Here is a 23,970-nt window from a genome sequence, read left to right on the forward strand (position 1 = left end):
GGAAGCTTAGCTTCCTCCATCACTGGGGGCAACCCAAGCCTCCTGCTTGCTCCAGCTCTGTGGCTGCCGCCGTCTTGGTTGGGTTAATTTGCATATTCACTCCTGATTGGCTGGCGGGTGTGGTTTGTGGGTGTGGTGGAGGTATGGTCAATTTGCATGTTTCTCTTTTATTAGATAGGATTTGTCTCTGTTTCATGTCCGTTTCTCCCTAGACTATAAGTCCATGGATAGGACACCGTTGTCTTTGAGTTTGTCAGTGGCTAATTCAGTTTCTTGCATTTTGCCCAGTTTGTAGCAGGCCCTTACTAAACTATAAATTGAATGTATATAAGAACACAGGCAGTCAGTATATCTTTGGGGACAGTAATTTTCCTCTGCAGCTGGAATATAGGTTGGTTGGGACCATTGAAAGGAATCAACTTCAAAGAAGTTAAGTGTTCATTGGACAAATGATTTTTTCATGCAGATGATCTAACTGATAATGGAATCATTCTGTATTTTGATTGTCAGTTTCAGTATCCTTGTTGTGATATTGTACTATAGTTTTGTATCATGTTACCATTAGAGGAAACTGGATATAAGGTATATGGGATCTTTATTATTTTTTATAAGAGCATGTTAATCTACAATTATCTTTAAAAAGTTCTTAATTATGATGGGCATAGAATTTTTTAAACTTATTTGTTTAAACAGTTTCTAACCAAGCAATAATGTTCTAAAACTTTATAACACATAATTATTTTATTTAGGATATTGGTTTGGCTTTTCATAGAGACCAGATACCAGTGGCTTAAACCAGGGAGAAGGTTTACATTTTCTTACATAAAAGTCTAAAGCTGGGCCAGGGGTATGGGAGGTTTGCTTCCCGAGTTCCTCCTGTCTTGTTTTGTCATTCCCTTGGGTGGTGTCCTATCCACAAAGTTGAATCTATCTCCCTACTACTATACTGCGGTTCTAGCCCATGGGAGGGGTGAAGACATGAAGAGAAAACATCCTTTTTTTAAGGATATAATTGAAAACTTGCATACGCTACTCCCAGGCACATCCCATTGGTTAGAATTTGGTCATATGGCCATATTTTGCTGTGAGAAAGATTGGGAATTGCAATCCTGCCCAGCTTTAAATCGTAGGGTGTTTATTAATAAAAAGGAACAAAGGGAGAAGCATGGTATTGGAACCAGGTAGCTGACTCTGCCACAATGTTTGCCCTGGAATGCATGTTCAATATCTGTATCGTGACACTGTCTTTCCTTATTATTTTACTACACTTACATAGGAAAAGCACCCGTTTAAAGAGTTAGGTGTATTAATTGGATCATTAAAGTCACTTTGTAGTTGTTTGAATGCTCATCTTCCCTTTCTGCTGTTTAGCCTCTTAACTGTGTTGATTGAAATGTCTAGCAGAATTTTTATCCCTGTTTGTAGTAGCTGACCTGCTTTTCCTTAATTCTTTTATGGTGTCAGGTTTATTACAATATTTTAGGTTCAAATATAAGAAGATGACCCACTATAGCTATGGAGGACAGTGTATAGTATCATTTATTTTTTTATAGTTTTGACTAGAGGCCTGGTGCACGAAATTTGTGCATGGGGGGCGGGGTTGCCCCTCAGCCCAGCCTGCACCCTCTCCGGTCTGGGACCCCTCTCACAATCTGGAACTGCTGGCTCCTAACCACTTGCCTGCCTGCCTGCCTGATTGCCCCTAACCACTCTGCATGCCAGCCTGATAGCCCCCTAACTGCTCCCCTGCCAGCCTGATTGACGCCTAACTGCTCCCCTGCTGGCATGATTATCCCTAACTGCCCTCCCCTGCTGGCCCAATTGCCTCCAACTGCCATCCCCTGCTGGCCTGATCGCCCCCACTGCCTTCCCCTGTGGGGCTGAGGGAACTGGGGCACTCCAGCTGGATGAGGCAGGGCTGAGGGGACTTGGGGGACTGAGGCTAGATGAGGCTGGATGCTTTGGGGACTGGGTGAGGTGGGGCTCAGGGGACTTGGGGACTCCGGCTGGATGAGGTGGTGCTGAGGGGTCTGGGGGACTCTGGCTGGATGAGGCGGGGCTGAGGGGACTGGGCGCCACCATCTTGTGTGGGCGTGGCAGTCAATTATCATATTTCCTCTTTATTGGCTATGGGTGCAACCATCTTATGAGGGTGTAATGGTCAATTAGCATATTCCATCTTTATTAGTATTGTATAATTCATGTTTTGTAATGTAATCATTAGATATAAGAAATCCATTCTAGTTTGGCAAATAGCATATTTAGTAATATAAAAAAACAATTTCCTTGTCTTAATAAAATGGTGTTTATTTTTAGTTCAATATTTTGTAGAGCAAGGGTTCCTTTTTCCTCAATAATTATTTGTATTGATGCTTTAGTTGTCGTATTTTATATCTTCCTCACATTTTTATTGTTAAGGTTAAATAATCTTGAGTTGGTACTTAAAAATTTGAATCATCAACACCAGATTTGTTCTTTTATTTAATTTCAATACTTTTTAGTTTTTAGTTAGGTGAATTTTATTTTAAGATTTTATTTGGAGGACCTGAGGAATACAATTTAAAAACTTTGGTTACCATCCTTAATTTGTTTTTTAGAGCAGAAAAAAATATACTGTAACTTTCCCTTATTTTTCTGGTGGAGAGATTTTTTTATTTTTTTCCAACAGGAAAATGCAATTCCACTAAGATTCTTGGGTCACAGATCAGAGGCTTGGATCAGCAAAAAGAAATGAGCCTTTGGAATAACTCTGGTCCAATATTATGGGCCAGTTTAAACTACAATGTAGGCAATGGCAGGCTGCCTCCTTTCTCCCTATAAGGAAAGGCAACATAGCAATAATATTTACCAGAGAAAGGAAGGAGGGCTATGTTTGTGGGTGGGCTGGGGGGATAGCTTCTCAATAAAATGTTATTTTGTCTGGTATTATAAGCAGCTTCTTAGCCCTCTTGGAAAAACTGGAAGGAAAAAAAAAGGAGAGTGAAGTTGTGCTAAAAGAGAATCAGAATCTTGTTTGTGAAATTTGTCCAGTGGTAGTATTTACTCTTATTTCTCCTAGTAATGAAGATGCACAGCTATGAAGAGGATTAAAAACCCCATTTTGTGATTATTTTTGTTACAGATTGAACTTTCTAATTGTGTTTTTCTTTGCTTATAATCCTGGACTACACAGTGGTGGATCTGGGGTAGACAGTTACGGAGCTAACTCTGAGTGGAAGGAAATGACTGGAAGTTTTTTTTAAATGAAGATAAACAACAAATCAGTCTCAAAGCAGCATACCTCCCAGGCACCTGTAGGTGCATTTACTTGCATAGATGTGTATATTAACAATTAAAAAAACTCAAATGGGGCATATTATATATATTTATATTTTGTGATTTGCCTGAGGTTTTTTCCATATTTTACATAATTATGTACTAATTGGGTCTGTATTCAATTAATTTTATTTTACTTTTTTTTTTAATCCTCAGGAATGTTTTATTCATTTTAGAGAGAGGAAGGGAGAGTGAGAGAGAGACATCAATGTGAGAGAGAAACACGATCGGTTGCCTCCTGTTTGCACCAGGACTGGGGATTGAACCCACCCCGTATACAGGAGGATGCTCCAACCAACTGAGCCATAACCAGCCAGAGCTATTTTACATTTATTTTTAAGGAACTAAATGAAATTAATATATTCTTATTGCAAAATATTTAACTATACAAATAAAGCAAAAGCCCTTGAATTTCATGCCAGAGGTAATTTCTCTTATCAGTATGATGTACACTTGGTTCTTCCTGTTTTGTTTTTTTAAAAATATATTTTTATTGATTTTTTTACAGAGAAGAAGGAAAAGGGACAGAGAGTTAGAAACATAGATAAGAGAGAAACATCGATCAGCTGCCTCCTGCACACCCCCTACTGGGGATGTGCCCGAAACATGCCCTTGACCGGAATCGAACCTGGGACCCTTCAGTCCGCAGGCGGACGCTCTGTCCACTGAGCCAAACTGGTTAGGGCATGTTCTTCCTGTTTTTAAAACACACACACATATGATTTTAGTGAGTGATTTAAAAATTATTAACCTCAATTTTTCTGCAACTTTCTTCTTTTTACTTAACAATATACCTTAGTGATATTTCCTGGTTAATACATAGGTATCTACCTCTTTATATTGTATTCCATAGTGTGGATTCACCATAGCTCTTGGTTAACAACCCACGTTGTTTTCATTATCTGGCAGTTATAAACAAGTTACAGTAACTGTTCCTGTACTTGAATCTTTGTGTACCTGTTCAGGTATTCTCTAGTATAAGAAACAAAATTGCTGGGTTGATGGATGTGCATTTATTTTTATTTTTATGAGAACTGCCAAACATCTTCCAAAAATTCTGTACTACTTTGACTTCTCACTATTGGTAGTTTTCTATACCTTTAACAACACTGCGTGTTATAAGTCTTCTAAAATTTTCTGTTCTCATGGATGATCTCATTGTCTTATTAATGAACTTATTTTCTCTTTTTATTGCTTTGGACTTTTATTACTTATTTTTATTTTGGATTGTTAGTTTTCTTATTGATTTGAAGGAAGTCTTTCCTGTTTGTATGTTACAAATGTTTTCTTCTCTATTTTTGTTTATAATATAATTCATTACAAAGCATTTAATTCTTAAGTAGTTAAATTTTTATTCTTTATATCTTTTGAATTTTGTAACTTGCATAAGAAAAAGGCTTCTCAACTCAAGGTTTATACACATACTTCTGTAGTTAAATACTGGGGAGCCTGGCCAGTGTTGCTCAGTAGTTAAGCTTCGACCCATGAACCAAGAGGTTGCTGGTTCGATTCCCAGTCAGGGCACATGCCCGGGTTGCAGGCTTGATCCCCCAATAGGGGAGTGCAGGAGGCAGCCGATGGATGTTTCTCTCTTATCATTGGTGCTTCTATCTCTCCATCCTTCTGCCTTCATCTCTCTCTAAAAAAATCAGTAAAAACATTTCAAAATATATATTGAGGCAATGATTAAATTCTATTGTCCCAAAGACAGTTATAGAATTTTTTTTTACTGATTTAGAATATTATCTGTATCATAAGGTTAATTCTCAAACACATGTAGTGCTGTTCTGAACTCATTTCCACTGAATTATTTGTCTACTCTCCTGTCAATATCATACTTATAAATGACTATAGCTTTATAAAAATTTTGCTATTTGACCAGGAGCATTCCTTACTGTTAGTCCTTCTCAAAAATTTTTTTCTTACATATTTTCACACCCATCAGTATTTTATTTACACCGTATTACAAAATATTACATAAATTCCTCTTGATATTTTGATAGTAGTTATACTGAATTTTAGATTAACTTGAGGGCAGTTTTACATTTTTGAGTCTTTTTGTCTGGCAATATGTTGTACCTTTATACTAATTCAGGTCTCATATGATCTTTAGTCGAGTTCTGTGGTTGTCTGCTTAAAGGTCTCCCACATTTCTGTTGTGTTTATTCTTGAATATTTTATTGGATTTGTTGCTGTTGTGATTGGACTTGCTAATTATTGCTCATTTATAGAAAGACTTTTGATTTTTTTTTTAAATATATTTTATTGATTTTTTACAGAGAGGAAGGAAGAGTGATAGATAGTCAGAAACATCGATGAGAGAGAAACATCGACCAGCTGCCTCCTGCACACCTCCCACTGGGGATGTGCCCGCAACCAAGTTACATGCCCTTGACCGGAATCGAACCTGGGACCTTTCAGTCCACAGGCTGACGCTCTATCCACTGAGCCAAACCGGTTTTGGCTGATTTTTTCATAAGTTGATTTTTTGGGGTCATAGAATGGTACCAAAATCTATCCTAATAGTGTCAGTTGAGTCTCTTGATGTTCTAGAACATCTCTGTCCAGTAGCAATATAATGTGAACCATAGATGCAAATCACATATGTAATTCTAAATTTTCCAGAAGTCATATTAAAAAACAGTGAAAAGAAACAGACAAAATTTACTTTAACAATACACTTTAATGCAATATATCCGAAATATTATCATTTCAACATGTAATCGATATTTAAAAGTTAGTGACAGATTTTTACTTTTTTTTTTGTATTAAGTCTTTGGAACTCCGTGTGTATTTTAATACTTAAAGCACAATGCGGTTTAGACTATATAGCCTCATTTCAAGTTCCCAGAACAGCCCACAGTGGCTAGTGGCTACAGTATTGGCTAGTGCACAAACAGCTTGCTTGTAAAAAATTAAGGTTTTTCCTTTTTTTTTTTTCTTGTCTTTCTTTTTCTTTCCTTAATATCTTTTGCTTAGTGTTCCAGTAGTACAGAATGATGTTGGTGATATTAATGGAATTCTAATTGTTTGACCACTGTGAATTTCTGATTAGGTAGACAAACCAAGAAGTTTTTTTCCTTTTCTAGTTGTAAAAATTCTCTTACATTAAATTAAGAACAGGTTTTAAGTTTAATTTTTAAAAATTGGCATCTCTTGAGATGACCATCTTTTCTTCCATCTTCTTTAAATGAAGAGAAACAAATTTATAAGTTTTTTTTTTTTATGGTGAACCATTCTTGCATTTCAGAGACAAAACCTTCTTGACCATGATGTATTTATTCTTTTTAACAAATTTTTCTACAAAATTTTATCTCCTTTTGTTTGATTTAGGCTCTCTCGCTTAGGGTTTTATATATATAGATGAGAATTATCTGTACTTTGAGGGTTTGTTAGACTTATTTGTTAAAATAGCTGGACGTGGTTTGTTTTTAGGGTTAGCTCTTTGAGTCAATTTTTCACTCTTCTAAGATTATTTGCCAATTCAGACTTTCGTCTCTTTGATCAATTTTGATATTTTTTATTTTCCTAGATATTTTAATATTTTGCTTAGGTTTTCAGATATATGTGTATAAGGTTGTACATGAAATTTTCTTTTTTTTTTAATTTTTAAAAAAAAATTTTTTAAATATATTTTATTGATTTTTTACAGAGAGGAAGAGAGAGGGATAGAGAGTTAGAAACATCGATGAGAGAGAGAGACATCGATCAGCTGCCTCCTGCACGCCCCCTACTGGGAATGTGCCCGCAACCCAGGTACATGCCCTTGACCGGAATCGAACCCGGGACCCTTCAGTCCGCAGGCCGACGCTCTATCCACTGAGCCAAACCGGTTAGGGCATGAAATTTTCTTATAAATGTGAATATGTTTGGGTATATAAAGAAAAATTTGGAGAGATATATTAGAAACTTAATGATGGTTATCTATGGGAAGTGGCAGTGGAATAGGGAATGATATAGTCTTTAAAAACCTTATATCCTTGGGCAATGTGGGAGTTTTCAAATAATGGACTTGTTTTACTTTCATTATAATAAAAGAGAGTGTTATTTCAAACTTCTAAAAATGAAAAAGTATGGATTGTTGCACAGAAATATAGTCATCCTACCTGTCTCAGCACATCTTACCTGTATGTTTTCTTCTCAAGCTGGACTCTGGACTGTCTTCACCCTGGGCGGCGTGGGCAGCAAAGCGGCCACCACACCGGCACCGTCTTCCCCGCTGGCCAATCAGAGTCTCCTGCTCCTGCTGGTGCTGGCCAACCTGACAGACGCTGCAGATGCACCAAACCCCTACAGACAGGCCATTATGTCCTTCAAGAATACACAAGGTTTGTGGGGGTTTTCTCTGCGTATTCTTTCTAATGAGCAAAGAGGGTGTTGTTTACCCCATGTTGTTTATTGCCTTATAGTTGTGGAGATGACGGTCCAGTATATTTTCATACTGATTAATGATGAGAATAGCTTAGATTTTCCTGCCTGTATTCTCCGAAAAGTCAGGTAAATCTTAGATGGGGGCTGTGCTTCCTTATATGCCTTTAAATTTGCATTTCTTTCAGAGATAACCCAGCCAGCAAGTGCTTAATTTGGATCCATCTATCCTACCTGTTAGGGATGAAAATAAACCTAACAAAACTCTAAATGATAGGTTGTTTGACATTTTTCACTCCAAGTCTATTTAGAGTTTTACAGAACTAAAAATTAGAACAGAACTGAGCAAACTTTTTCTGCAAAGGGGCAGATGGCTTTGCATGGCCATGTGGTCTCTGTCACCACCTCTTAACTCTGCCATCACAGCACAAAGCAGGCATAGATAATACATAAGTGAGTGTGCATGGCTGCTTCCAATAAAACTTTATTTCCAAACAGGTGGTGGGCTGTTTGTGGGCTGTAGTTTGCCAAACCGTGAGGTAGAGCATAAGTAGAAAGTTACACAATGAAACAGTACTCTCTTTTCAAAAGGTTATACTCTAAAAGCAAGATACGTATGGTAGGCTGGATTATCGAGATGTAGCCCAACATTCACATAATAAGACGGGTAAAACGTCCAGTCGTTAGATAGGAATTTTTAAGGTCTCTGATGCCCTTTGCCCTGCTCCTTTTCATAGCTTTTCTAACATGCTTCTTATAGACAGTGGATGAGAGGGCCAGTTAGTTGTGGCTTTGCTAATTCTGGTATTATTATTTACAGGGGAATAGGAAGTCTCTAATAATTTGATAGATTAGAAGTGAAAGCTCACGTATCTAACAATATTTTCTATGGTCACTTCAGATCTGCGAAGCCTTTCACAGTTTGCTTACTGTCATTAAGCCTCAGTGGCTTTGTCTGTAACATGAAGATAATACGACTAATAGTATTTGTATAAGTACCAAGCAAGGTAAGGTTTTTAAATGATCAGCTCAGATTTTGCAACAAAGCAGGTGTCCATTTTGTGGTCTCTCTACTATTGTCACTACTATTGATACTTCCGCTGCTCTGGCCAAATGTTACTGTTTGGGCTTGAACCTTCCTGAGATGGTCATCTTTCAGAGACTGTGGCGGTACCTGATTCAGAACATGGACTTCAGAGTTAGACCGACCTGGCTTCATATCCCAGTCTTTATTTGTTAAGTACTAGTCTCTTTATTCATGAAGCAGGGGTTATAATCTCTACAGCTTAACGTTTTTAATAAGAAGTAAGTGAGCATCTGTCATAGTACTGACTCCCTGAATTGCTGTTATTAAAGAAGCAGTATTATGTCGTGAAAACAATAGAAGCTAATTGGTCTGTGTTTTACTCAGGGCTGATCTTGGAAAATTTACTTAATCCCTCTTTGCTTCCTTTTCATCCTTTGTAAAACTGGTGAGAGCAATGACATGGTTGTTGTATGGATTAAATAAGGGATGGTGCACATAACCATTGGAAAGCTGCTTAGATGGTACAGAGAAATAAATTGTCCCAGTGTTTTTTTGTTCTTTTTTTTTGTGTGTGTGTGAAACTATTTTAGTTCTACTCTCAGTAAATTTCAGTTATACAATACAGTGTTATCACCTCTGTAATGTTTTACATTTATTTTTTTAAGTAGAATTTTAAATGTAAATCGAAATTTTGAATCTGAAAGGTAGCAACATATAAAATTAATGGGAATTGAATTGTATACATGAGTGGGTTTTTATTATTTATAAAGGGCACAGTCTAGAAAATACTGATGAAATATTTAAAATTTTTTCTGTTTTCTGTATTCTAGATAACAGTCCTTTCCCCTCGTCAATTCCACATGCTTTCCAGATTAATTTTAACAGTTTGTACACGACTCTCTGTGAGCAGCAGATGTCTGATCAGGCAACTCTCCTATTGTATACATTGCTCCATCAGAATAGTAATATTAGAACATACATGTTGGCTCGCACGGATATGGAAAATCTTGTAAGTATCATGCTAAACATTTCATCTTTTTGTATTTTATGGAATAATATATTTTGAGGAATAATATATTTTGAGGAATAATTTCTTTTCCCCAGTGGGGAAGTGTATTTGCTTGGTTGCTACAAGGTGACGGTTGAGAAAGGACGGGGAGATGTCACCTGATAGGCAGAGGTAGAGCTGGGCGATGTCGGAGACAGAGCACGTGGAGATGGCACCACAGAGCGGAGAAGGCAGCAGCCCCACAGCTTCCCTGTCCGTTAGGTCTTTACCAGCCGCCCACTGCTGGCAGCCAGGGGGATGTCCCCTCTGCACTGGTTTTTACAGGTTGACAGCAGGATCCACGAGGTATTCGGTAGCCTTTTTTTTTTTTTTTTAAATATATTTTTTATTGATTTTTTACAGAGAGGAAGGAAGAGTGATAGATAGTCAGAAACATCGATGAGAGAGAAACATCGATCAGCTGCCTCTTGCACACCTCCTACTGGGGATGTGCCCGCAACCAAGTTACATGCCCTTGACCGGAATCGAACCTGGGACCTTTCAGTCCGCAGGCTGACGCTCTTCCACTGAGCCAAACCGGTTTTGGCAGCCTTTTTTTTTTTTAGTGTTAAAGATAAAATACTGAGTAGGGTGGGATATTAAAATTCATTTGAAGAGCATATCCTATGTCCAAGTGACAGTGGGGACAAAAAACATAATGAAAGAACCTATCTCCATACCAGCTACATGTGAAAAACATTGGCTTAAATAGCAAAATCGGTGTAACAGTATACTACCTATGTGAGTGAAAACTTATAACGAGAAGGCCTGTTTACTGATGGGTAGGTTATGAGCACAGAGACAGTTCTGAGTAAGATGTATCCTAAGGGAAATGATAACAATAAGCAGAAAGCCTGTGACATCACTTGTTCTAGAAAGTTCTGTGGTATAGAGGTTGGTCTATACCGGTGTGGCTCCATTGGTTGGAGCAGGGGTGGGCAAACTTTTTGACTCGAGGGCCACAATGGGTTCTTAAACTGGACCGGAGGGCCGGAACAAAAGCATGGATGGAGTGTTTGTGTGAACTAATATAAATTCAAAGTAAAGGAGCAGAGGGGAGAGCAAGAGAACCGGATAGGACAGCCGGATCCGGCCCGCGGGCCGTAGTTTGCCCACGGCTGGGTTGGAGTGTCATCCTGTACACCAAAAGGTGGCGGGTTCGATTCCCAGTCAGGGCACATAGCCAGGTTATGGGTTCGAGCCCCAGTTGGGGCACGTGCGGGAGGCAACCAATTGTTTCTCTCTGTCTCTCTCTCCCTCCCTTTCTCTAAGATCATTTTTTAAAAAATGATGCAGGAGCAGTTGTCTGTATATGATATCCACCAGTGGAAAGTTAAAAGGTTTGGTTTTTACTTGGGAGGGTGGAGTAGGGTCTCTTCCTGTTTTTTTGTGTTTTGTTTTTACATTTATTATATAGATTACTTTGATAATGTCTCATCTGATGTCTCTATCTGTCCTTTTGCCTTTCTTCTGTAGTAAGTACCTGTTGAAGCTATGATTAGAAAATACGTTATGGGTAGAAAATTAATTGTGCTGATCTGAATTTTGTCAGTTAGCAATTCTTTTATTTTACAGTCTTTGTTATTAGGAAGGTAGTGTTTGACACATTACAGTGTTCCTGAGAATACGTTATTGTGTGTAAGTTCCTAGTAGGCTGGAGGCAGACCTGCCTCCGTTCAGTGTCCGTGCTGACTGTGAGCCTATGTGGTCTCTGCAAACCCACCCTTCATGTGTCAGCAGACCAACTCGGTGGTGATTTCCTCTGCTGGTGTCTTAGCTATTCATGTGGAAAGTACTTTCGGTCAGAGACGGTTTGTGTGTCTTTTTCTCTAAAGAAAAATGTAACTATGAAGTTAAGCAAAGGGTAGATAATAAAAGTATAAAAGTTTAAGACATTGGTCTCATAATAAAGTAATCGAAGTAGTAAAGTAAAATTTATATTCCCTAGGTTTTACCAATTCTTGAGATTCTGTATCATGTTGAAGAAAGAAACTCACACCATGTGTATATGGCGCTTATAATATTGTTAATCCTCACAGAAGATGATGGCTTCAATAGATCCATTCACGAAGTGGTAAGCCCCATTACTGTGATTAGAATTAGAGTTACAGACTGATATGTCCCTCCATACCTTCTACTGAGGCTTAGCATTTCTTCCTTTTCCTCCTGGTAGCTGTTTCTGACAGAACCTGACAAGAAACCATCTGTGAACCATTTATCAAATGGTGTTTGTTTTTTTCTGAATGACTGTTAGCCACCATTAAAAATGCTCTCAAAATGGTTTCTTTAGTAATGGAAGCAAATGTTTTTATTGCCACTGGTTTCATTTTACTTCTTCATTTTATGTCCATTTTTCAGTTGAGACAGAAATTGTCCAACAGGTTTGCTCCCAGTATACAGAATGAGTGAAAGAATATGGAATAAAGGAAAGAAGACTGATAAATCAGTTGTTTTATTTTTTAAAAGACAGTGTAATATGCCCAGCAGGCATGGCTCAGTGCTTGAGCGTGGACCTATGAACCAGGAGCTCACAGTTCGATTCTCTGTCAGGGCATATGCCCGGGTTTGGGGCTCGATCCCCAGTCGGGGGCGTGCAGAAAGCAGCTGATCAATAATTCTCTCTCATCATTGATGTTTTTATCTCTCTATCCCTCTCCCATCTCTGAAATCAATTATATATATAAAATTCATGATAAACAGAAAAAAAGACAGTGTAATATAATTTTAATCTTTAAATTTTAGTCCTGCTGGTGAATTACATTCCCAAACTGATTTTATCTTCCTTTTTGGTATGTTCTTTATAACATTGAAAATGTTTGTGTCCATGTGATATATACACATAGTGTTAAAACATACAGAAGTAGTAGGTTTTTTTAAATTTTATTTTTCAATTATAGTTGATAAAATATTTTGTTGGTTTCAGATGTACAACAGTGATTAGACACTTAAATACCTTATGAAGTGATCTCCATGAGAAGTCTAGTACTCCCTGCACCATATATAGTTATTACAATACTAGAGGCCCAGTGCACGGATTCATGCACATTGAAAGTAAATTAATTAGAAGGTGGCTGGTGGGGGTCCTTCGGCCAGGCCAGTGTGGATGGGGCCGAAACCAGCAGTCCGACATCCCCCCAAGGGGTCCCAGAGTGCGAGAGGGCACTCTGCAAAGTTGCTGTCGCTCGGCACCTCCTGTGTCGAGCGTCTGCCCCCTGGTGGTCAGTGTGTATCATAGGACCAGTTGGCTGGTCGCTTAGGCTTTTATATATATAGACTAGAGGCCCGGTGCATGAAATTTGTGCACAGGGGTGTGTGTCCCTCAGCCCAGCCTGCACCCTCTCCAATCTGGGACCCCTCGAGGAATGTAGGATCGGGCCTAAACGGGCAGTCAGACATCCCTCTCACAATCCAGGACTGCTGGTTCCCAACTGCTCGCCTGCCTGCCTTCCTGATTGCCCCTAACCGCTTCTGCCTGCCAGCCTGATCACCCCCTAACCATTCCCCTGCCAGCCTGATTGATGCCTAACTGCCCTCCCCTGCCAGCCTGTTTGGCCCTAACTGCTTTCCCCTGCAGGCCTGGTCCCCCCCAACTGCTCTCCCCTGCAGGTCTGGGTCCCCCCCCCCAACTGCCCTTCTCTGCAGGCCTGGTCACCCCTAACTGCCCTCCCCTGCAGCCTTGATCACCCCCAACTGCCCTCCCTGCAGACCTGGTCCCTCCCAACTGCCCTCCCCTGCTGGCCATCTTGTGGCGGCCATCTTGTGTCCACATGGGGGCAGCCATCTTGTGTGTTGGAGTGATGGTCAATTTGCATATTACTCTTTTATTAGATAGGATTATTGACTATATTCTCTATGCTGTACTTTACATTCTTGTGGCTATTTTTGTAACTGGCAGTTTGTATGGAAGCACTAGGTTTTCATGAAAAATAGCGCACCCCGTGTCTACCCATTTTCTCTCTCTCTCTTTGATACCCATGTTACAAATCTACAGTGAAACTGTGCCAACTTAAATTAGAAAACAGTTCTTGCTTACTGAGGCCTGGAGTGAGCTGCCTGCTCTGAGTAGACAGAATAGAACACAGGGACATCTGTTCTTGAAAATCTTGGCTATTTGCATTCCTGGCCTTCTCCTGAACACAGCGTGGAGCTTTCTGCGGTTGGGAGAACTCTACTTCTCAAGAGACTCCTTGGTTTTCTTACATTCGCTTTCAGACTGCTGAGCTCTGACTCTTTTTCTCTCAATCTTGTCCTATGTGCCATACCTCCTTTTTGTCTTCTAATGACAACCTCCTGTCTTTCAGACTTGATTTTTTTCTTTCTTTTATATTTAAGAAGCAAGGGGGAAGGAGGAGTAATCACATCAGCACAGTTTGGCTATCTTGAACTCAAAGTCTCACAATTCACTTTTACTAGTATATACTGTTTAAATTACCAGGTGTACTGGTTAATAATGCGGATTTTGTAATCAAAGAAAACACGATAATTTCAAGAGAAACATCAAAGTGCTTTATTCAAAGTAATGTCCATCGCTAGCTGCACATTTCCCCCATCTTTCAGGTAATTTGTGGAGACCATCCCAATAGAACTTTTCTTGTTTTGAGGCAAACCATTCAGGGACCCAATTTTCCACTTCTTCGTATGTTTTGAAGTACTGCTCAGAAAGTGCGTGTGCCATCGATCGGGACAAATGGTAATCTTGAAGGAGCAAGGTCTGGTGAATACGGCGGGTGGGTTAATACTTCCCAGGCAAGATCTTTTAACATATCTTCTTAACCTGATTTTGAAGTGTGTGATGGTGCGTCATCATGAAACAAAATTACTTTGCCATGTCTTCTGGAACATTTTTAAATTGATTATTTATTGTTGGTAGTGATCAGTATTAACCGTTTCACCTAGTTTTAGAAGCTCATAATACACCACACCTTCCTGATCCCACCAAACGCAGAGCATTGTCATCTTTCGGAATCGATTTGGCCTTGCAGTCGATGTTGATGGTTGACCTGGATCAACCCATGATTTTGTGCGTTTGGGATTCTCAAAATCTACTTTTCATCGCCAGTCACAATTCGATGCAAAAAAGACTTTCTTTCGTGCCGTTGAAGCAACATTTTACTGATGACTTTTCTGTTTTGCATTTGTGTTTTGTTCAGTTGGTGTGGCACCTATTTTCCTTCCTTTAAAATCTTTCCCATTGCTTGTAAACAATCAGAAATTGTTTGCTGATCAACGTTTAATCTTTCTGCAAGTTGTTTTTGAGTTTGACATGCATCCTCATCCAATAATGCTTGTAATGGTTGGTCTTCAAACTTTTTCGGTGGACCTGGACGTCTTTGTCTTTCACATCGAAATCATCACTTATAAAGCATTTAAACCAGCGTTCACAACTATCTTAAGATGGAGCATGTTCACCATAAGTTTCCCGAAGTATACGATAACTTTGAGCAGCACTTTTTTCAAAATAAAGTAATGAGTTAAAACTTCCCGCAAATGCTCTTTTTTTGGCACGAAATTCTACATTTTTAAGTGTAAAAATATCTATGATGTTAACACCTTCAGCACCTTCTACTTACTCCAGATATTGGCTAGCTGAACCACTCCACTGTGGGTAATTTTGTCCCCAGGGGGCATTGGCAATGTCTGGAGTAAGTAGAAGGTGCAGAAGTTGGCTAGCTGAACCCTAACTCTATTAACATATTCATATTGACATATGAAGTTTTGAAGCTTGCTGTCAATAAAACAAAATAGCATACATATCAAATTGCATATATATCAACATATGTGTAACTCCATCTATTGAAAAGAATCCACATTATTAACTGGTACACCTGGTATATACACGTGGACAGTCCTTTTTCTTTAAGTCAGTCATGTTAACTTATACTTTTCTTTCCCATTACAGATATTAAAAAATATTACTTGGTATTCAGAACGGGTTTTAACAGAAATTTCCCTGGGGAGTCTCCTAATACTGGTCGTAATAAGAACCATTCAGTACAACATGACAAGGACAAGAGTAAGTATTCCAAAGCTGCTTTATTCTCTATATGCATATAGTGCAGTTAAGACTCTACAGTAGTTGAAAGCACTCTGAATATTGAGAGTGCCAATGTTGTTATGAAGTACAGTAGGAAAATACAGATCAGCATATAGTCACATGATCCTAAGGTGCTATATATAGTATCTGTTTCTTAATATTTAATAGACTGCATGATTAGAGACATTTTACATGAGATCGAAAATAAGCAGTGGAGCACATTTAAATAAAAGATGCTGTACATCTTTGCTGGACTGATAAAACTGATTTGCCTTTTAAAAGCAACAGCAAACTAAGAAGATACGAGCAGAAGAAAAATGAATTCATTTGGGGGGAAAATAGAAGAAAGAACACTTTTAAAGAGTAAAGGGAAAATTTAAAGAGTAAAGAACACTTTTAAAGAGTAAAGGGAAAATTTCGACTGGATTGTATTTGCAATATCTGGGGGCAAATTTCAGTTCCGGTCAATAGAGAAGCCATATACAGAATTCTTAACTCAGAGACATGGTCAAGTTTACTGACCTGTTTTCAATTATTTCCTCTGTGAGGCTAACGTAGATACATGTTCAGAATCTTCTATCTGAAACTCTAGGAGCCAGATGTGTGTGAGAATGGAGAACGTTTTGATTTTAGAAAGATAATTATGGAGCAGATGCTTACTGTATGTAGCCATTGGGTTCTGGAGCAGCACACTGTAATTAAACATTAGTATTTCTGCAGCAGAGTACTTCAGCATTCACCAGGGCTGGGTAATGAGGACCACAAAGAGCATCAGACTCCTTTTGCCAGATGTTGCTTCCAAATGCGTGGTGAAAGCACTTTGAACTTCCAGTGCTTTGTCGGTTTTTGGAATTAGGGAAAAGGGATTGTGGACCTGAGCTTTCAACAATCAATGAAAATCGAGTTTACATTTGCTTCTAATTAGCCTTGCTTACAACGCAGAGAAAACTTGATGAATGTTTTCAACTTGCTGTTTTCTGACAGGACAAGTACCTTCACACAAATTGTTTGGCAGCTTTAGCAAATATGTCAGCCCAGTTCCGTTCTCTCCATCAGTATGCTGCCCAGAGGATCATCAGGTAAATATGAGCTTTAAAAGAAATCCTGGCTTTTGTTTTCTGACTGTCCTATGGAAAAGGAGAGGATGATGTTCCCTTTTTAAATGTTATCTGCAAGAGCATAAAATTCTCACACTTAATTTTTATCACTTGTTTGGTTGAAAAGACCTTGTTCTCCTGTTACCAACCTAACTTTTCAATCAAAATTAATTGTATTTAATTTCAACCATTTTATAAACCTGGTTTTAAGCTTTGTGTATTAGCTTTTTAAAAAAATATGTATTTTTATTGATTTCAGAGAGAGAGGGAGAGGGAGAGAGAGATAGAAACATCAATGATGAGAGAGAATCATTGATCAGCTGCCTCCTTCACACCCCCTACTAGGGATGGAGCCTGCAACCCAGGCATGTGCACTTGACCGGAATCGAACCTGGGACCCTTCAGTCCACAGGCCGACGCTCTATCCACTGAGCCAAACTAGCTAGGGATATATTAGCTTTTTAAGAGACAAAGGTATATTTCTTAGTAATGCAAACTACATTTTAATCAACATATTTGTTGAGCTTTTTATAGAGCATCACACTTCCCTTCTGAGGAGTTACCTGTGTGTGTTTGTCTTGTAGAATTCTTTTTATAGCATATTGGTATACCATATAGTTTTTATACCATTAGTTTCCTATTGCTGCCACAAAGTAGTGACTTAAAACAACACAAATTTGTTATATCATTCTGTGGTTTAGAAGTTCAACACAGGTTCACTGGGCTAAAATCAAGATGTCAGTAGGGCTGCAACCCTTTGTGGTTGCTCTAGAGCCATGGTCGGCAGACTGCGGCTCGCGAGCCACATGCGGCTCTTTGGCCCCTTGAGTGTGGCTCTTCCACAAAATACCACGGCCTGGGCATGTCTAATTTGAAGAAGCGGCGTTAGAAGAAGTTTAAGTTTAAAAAATTTTGCTCTCAAAAGAAATTTCAATCGTTGTACTGTTGATATTTGGCTCTGTGGACTAATGAGTTTGCCGACCACTGCCCTAGAGGAGAATGTTTCCTCGCCTTTTCCAGCTGCTAGAAGCTGCCCACATTCCTTGGCTCCTGACCCCTTCCGCCATCTGCAAAGCCCCAACAGGAGGTTGTTGAGTCCTCCGCACATCTCCTCTCCCACTTTGGGAATTCTTGTTATTGCCTGGGCCCTACCCAAATCATCCAGGATAGTCTACCCATCTCAGGGTCTTAACTGAATCATAACTGCTAAGCCCCTTTGCCACGTAAGGTAACATACTCACAGGTTCAGGGCTAGAATGTGGACATTTGGCCTGTTAGGTGTGAAAATGCCAGACGAACTGGTTTAGAACGTAAATTCTTATAAAATATATGAAGCAAGATTAAATAAAAAATTTCTAGCTGTAAGAATTGGAAAAAATGCAAATAAAGCACTGTGGCCAGTTTTCTGTGTGTGATGACTAAAGTGGAAAACACATCATTTTGGAGAAATAAAAGCCCTAATTTAGATTTGTGATTAGGGAGTATTTTGATCGCGTTTAGCATCAGTAAGGAGTAGCGCTTTAACTTTATTTTAATGGAGTTGTATTTAGTTATAAAATTTCCTGCCCTCAAGTAGCTAGTACTTGAGTAGTGGAGATATGACAAGCACCAACATATATTGTCGTAAATATTAGAATGAAAGAAAAGTTCCTGTGGGGAGTAGTTGTTCAGGGAATAGTGAGATCACATCTCATTCAGAAATTAGGCAAGGTAAACCGAGAGAGATGGCCTGAGAGAGGAAAGCATCAAGCACATCAAACCAAACCAAAGCAAGAGGGGTGCGGGGAGACAGCATGGTTTATATTTAGAAAATAACCTATCCCATTCAGCCTATACAGGCATTGTGGGAGAGAAACCTCAAAGACCAGCTGAGGCCTTCGCAGTCAGATCACAGTTTAGGATAATGAAAGCAATAGAGAGGAAAGAAGGTCTGATTTTTATTAACAACAATAAAAAAATGTGAGTGAGTGAATTTAAATGATTTAAAAAAAATAATTTGGAGTCATCATTTGCAGCAGAGACTGTGCTAGCATGCCCTGTTGGGCACAGAGGGACACGTAGTTCTGTGACGCGCCCTGTGCTGCCAGCGCTGGTCCAGGGGCGCAGCGGTGCAGAGTGAGGACCAGAGCGTCCGCATCACCCATGATTTCCTGTTAGAAAGGCAGTGTCCCCCACAGCTTCACACCCTGAATCAGATCTTCATTCTAACAGATTCCCCACATGATTTGTATATTAAAGTTTGGAAAGCACTTTGAATTTGGGCCTGGAAATCAAGATTTATTTCTTAGAAAACACTTGTCTCGAATTGGAAATGGGGCCCAGCGTTTTTGCATCACGAGGAAACTCATTCTGTACTAAATGTTTGTGTTTAGGGTACAGAATTGTAAAGTCTGCTAAGGACTGGATGCATAACAAACACTGTTCAGATGCACAGATTTATCATAGCAATAAACCCAGTTCACCAGATGCTCCAGTGACTCCTTTAAGTGAGAAGTCATCAGTTTCCATAGACATTTTCTAAATCCTCTTTCAGGAAGGGACTGTACAGTTTTGTATCTGCCAGTTGCAACACTTAGAAGAGCCAATATTTCATGTGATCTTTACCAAAATGCAAAACGATAACATGCTTCATTGCTGAGAAAATAGGATGTGAATAAAGCTTTTAAAAACCTTTTTAGCTGGATATAAATGTAAGGAATGATTTCATATGGTGTCTAAGCTACTGTTTTATATTTAATGACAACATGTCTTCTACAAATTTGGTATTCTAGAAAAATCACAAACATGATTTGGGTTTTGCTCATCTATGAAGACTCAGAATATGCTATAAGCATGGATATTTGATACCATTATTTGGGACGAGGCTTATTAATTCAATGAAAAACACTTATAAAACGTAGGCTGTATGTAAGGGATTGCTGTGGGTTATAAGGATGTCATTACTTGCTGCCCTTAAGACTTCTCCTCTCGTGTTGTCCCCCCACGGGCCCCTTCCTCCAGCTCCTCCCTCGCATTTGGCTTAACAGATACTTTCCCTAATCTCTCATCCTAAATTGTTTTTTTCTCTCTGCTCATTTTTCTTGGGAGTTCACATTTATGCCTGTGGCTTCATCTCTGTGCACTTGTATAACATCATCCTGATCTTTCTCTGTCTCCGGAGGCAGGCAGTAGAGTAGAGTGGTTCAAAGCACAGCCTGAGTTTGGAAGCCAGCTCCAAAACCTGCTAGCTGTGGAATCTTAGAGCAGTTCTTTAACTTCTCCAGGCAGCGGCTTCCCCATCTGTAAGGTTGGTGACAGCAGTTACTATCTTACCTCAGTGGATATGGTGAGGGTTAAGTGAATTAATACTTGTAAAGGGCCTGACACATAGTGTGTACTGTAACTATTGGCTAGCTGAACCCTAACTCTACTAACCTCGTTACCTGGATATCCCACACTTACCTCAGACTTTTATTCTGTTTAAAACTATACTTATTTTTTAAACATGTTCTTCCTTTTAAATTTCCTATCCTAAGTAATGACCCTCAGTGCAGCCACCTAAATTGCCAAACCAGAAACCAGGTAATTTCCTACCAGTTCTCCCTTCCCCTCAAACGCTATGTCCCATTGTGCCCAGGAATCCTGTCTAACTCTACCATTGTAATTTGCTTTAATACTCTCTTTTCTGTCTCCACTGTTGCTGTCTTGGTTCACGTGTTCATGACGGTCACCAAAACAGTGTCATTTGTCTGCTGGTCCTTTTGCCTCCCTACCTGTCCCTCCACAGTCGACCTCCACACTGCTGCATTCTTTTGAAAAGCATGTCTGATCTTACTGCTCTCTGTGCTTAAAATCATTAAATGGCTTCCTTTTGCTGACACGTTAAAATTTAACCTCCTTAAGCAGAAGCTCTCCACTGTGGGTGATTTTGTTCCCAGGGGGCATTGGCAATGTCTGGAGTAAGTTTTTTATGTATTGTTTTTGTTGTTATTGCTACAAGGGAGGAGGTTGCTACTGACATCTAGTGGGTAGAGGCCAGGGATGTTGCTAAACATCCTATAATACACAGGACAGCAAATAGTTATCTAGCCCAAAATGTCACTAGTGCTGAGGCTGAGGAACCTTGCCTGAGAGTGACATGATCTGGGCCCTTCCCTTTGTTCTTCATCTTCAGTTACTACTTCTGCTCACTGCTCTGTCCTTACTGAGTGGGTACAGTTCCCTGCTCTGCACAGCTGCACTCCTGTGTCTGGATGAATGTGGTCTGGAATTAGAAAAAAGCTGAGCCAGTGCCTGGTATCACCTCTTCTTTCTCTAGGGTTTTGCCCACCAGTTTCCTCCTCTCTATTCTGTTTTGCCTTGAACCTGCAATGGTCAAGTCCCCCACTCTGCCCCACCCCCACCCACCCCCAGCTCCTGGACCTGCTCACTTTAGACCCAGCTGCTGCCAGCACAGTCACTTCATACTTTCCTCTTCATATTAGAAAGAGAAAGAACCCAGCGGCCCTATTCATCTCTTTGTAGCAAGCAGCCCGTGGATCTCTCATTCCGGCCCAGGGCTAGTTCCTGGGACCGTAGCGGGGGAGCAGACCAGGAAAGGAGAAGGTCACATGTTAGAGAATGCGACCTGGCTTCTCTCAGAGGCGGGTGTGGGAGAGAGAGAACTTCAGAATCTTGACTTTGTGGCATACTGGCCTGGCCTGAAGGTTCAATTCTTGTTGTTTAAGCAAGGTAGTAATTATTGGAGGTAAAAGACTTGTCTTATATAATTCTTTGCGTTACTTACAGAGAGGGTAGCTCTCAGACACCCAATGAACTTTTTATTTTGTTAATCCTCACCCTAGGATATTTTTCCATTGAATTTTAGAGAGAGTGGAAGGGAGAAGGAGAGACACACACAGAGAAACACTGGATGTGAGAGAGAGACATCGATTGGTTGCCTCCCGAGATTGAGCCTGCAACCAAGATAGGTGCCCTTGACTGGAATCGAACCCAAGACCCTTCAGTCTGAAGGCTGATGCACTAACCACTGAGAAAAACGGGTTAGGGTCACAATAGGCTTCTAATAAATACGTAGTGACTTATTCTTAGAAGACGGGCTGGCATCTGGGGTTTTAAGCTTAGTTCTGAGACTTCACATAAGCTGATTCGACTCTGGCCACCTTTCGCAAATACCTGATTCTTTTTGAAGCTAGTGAAGTTGATGACAATATAAGATGTTATTGAAAGCTTCCTGGTTTTTCAGACCTCAAGAATAAAACAATATAAAACATAGATTTTTAATGAAACTTTTCATAAGCATAGTATGGTTTTTTGTAAAATCCAATTATGTAATTTAAGGATTTAAAAATTATTCAATCCATGATTTATGCTTTCACCTGTTCTCGCATGAACAGCCACCAGTGGTGAAGACATGCTCGTAGATTTTAACCAGGTTCAGTGCTGTGCACCTGCCCTGTTTCACCCCAGGCCGGCAGTTCCTATAAGCTGCCCTGTTCGGCTCTGCACGGGGAATGACACACGTTAGTCACCCAGCATTTCCCCGAGGACTACAGAAACACAGGCTGTTTATCTCTGGGTGGTTAGCTCCTCTGTTTTGGACAAATACCGATCTTTTAGAATGGCCCATGGAATCAAAGAAAGACAATTTGTGTTGTTTTTAAATGTATTTTTTATTAATTTCAGAGAGGACGGGAGAGAGAGAGAGAGAGAAACCTCAGTGATGAGAGAGAATCATTGATCAACTGCCTCCTGCACGCCCTCCACTGGGGATCGAGCCTGCAACCTGGGCATCGAGCCTGCAGCCTGGGCATGTGCCCTAACTGGGAATTGAACCGTGACCTCCTGGTTCATGGGTAGATGCTCAACCACTGAGCAATGGCTTTGCAGTGTAAATACTTCTTTTAAACTGGCTTTACAATGTAGGTACTTCCATTAAATGTATATGATTTACTTTTTACAAGGTAGCATTAACCTGTTCTTGCTGGATGCACAGGCAGTTCCCGTTTCCCTCTGGTTGTTGCTGGTCCGTGTTTGATCTTGGCATAGCAGGAGCCAAGAAAGGAAGGAGGGATGTTTTGCCTTAAAAATCTGGCTTCCTCACTTCCTGCAGTCAGTGGTACTTTGAAGGTAGCTGAATTTTTCAGAAAAACCTGACATGACTTGCTTTTTAGTTTAACTTTTTCTTAAGAAAGCATATTAAGATCATTTAGATGACTCCCAGTTGAAAATTGAAGTTTCCAAAGGAAAATGTCTAACTATTGAGATAGACAGAAATTATTAAGCCACCATTCCTACCAACGACTGTGAAGGATCTGAGACTTTACCCTACTCTCAGGCTATCAAACTAGACAGCCACAGTTTTGTGGACCCTGGTAGAGACTCAAGATTTCTGGGTCAGAGACGAAGGACAGTTAATACTCTCAGCAGCGTAGGAGCCAGAGTGTCATCATTTTCTCCTGCGGTTTCTCGTGCCCACAGGGCAGTGTGATTAGGGCGAGTTGGCACCTGCATGTGCAGTGGGTTGCATTACAGGAGAGAAACCCTGAGCTTAGGGAACCCCACTCACTTATAATAACTTGAAGTACATCGGCCCAACCTTTGTTTTGCGTTGAAACATCTTACCTGTACTTGAGAACAAACTGCCCTCTGCTCTAGAGGGAGGCACCGTCTCTGCTTTCTACATCTGTTTACCAGGTTCATGAAGAGAGAGTTAGAACACAACGCTGTGAGTGCCTCTGCTCCCAGGACGTGCAGAAACACGAAAGGCCCGTGGGGAACTGTCTTTGCCTAGTGCGTTCCTATTGCCAGTTAGAAAACCTGTCACTGTCATTTTGGTGGCTAGGTGATACTGCTCTCGGCCTTATGTCCCACTTGCTAATGCATTGATTTAGGTATCTTATGAGGCTTCACTGGCCTCTGTCCACATGGCATAACGAATCTCCTGCTCAGGTGTCAGCGTCATTGGTGCAGCCGTTAAGGCCTGTTTCTGAGTGGCTTTGATATAACCAGAATATTTTTTGTTTTAAACACAAATTATTAAATGATAGGTTTGGAAGGACCTTTAGAAAACATCAAAGACAAGTGTGCACGTTGTGCATGT

At 40.0% G+C, this 23,970-nt stretch overlaps 1 protein-coding gene across 5 annotated transcripts in view; it reads left to right on the forward strand.

Annotated features, from left to right (window-relative positions):
• Positions 1-23,970, forward strand: part of DYM (dymeclin) — a 260,359-nt gene that overhangs the window by 111,256 nt on the left and 125,133 nt on the right. For all 5 annotated transcript variants that reach the window (XM_080684272.1, XM_080684270.1, XM_080684273.1 and 2 more), the window contains 5 exons: positions 7,461-7,643; positions 9,541-9,719; positions 11,707-11,832; positions 15,658-15,771; positions 16,777-16,871. In XM_080684272.1, the coding sequence (XP_080540398.1) occupies positions 7,461-7,643; positions 9,541-9,719; positions 11,707-11,832; positions 15,658-15,771; positions 16,777-16,871 (697 nt within the window). The remainder of the gene's footprint in view (positions 1-7,460; positions 7,644-9,540; positions 9,720-11,706; positions 11,833-15,657; positions 15,772-16,776; positions 16,872-23,970) is intronic.

This window comes from Plecotus auritus, assembly GCF_963455305.1.
Source record: "Plecotus auritus genome assembly, chromosome: 8".
Classification (NCBI taxonomy): Eukaryota; Metazoa; Chordata; class Mammalia; order Chiroptera; family Vespertilionidae; genus Plecotus; species Plecotus auritus.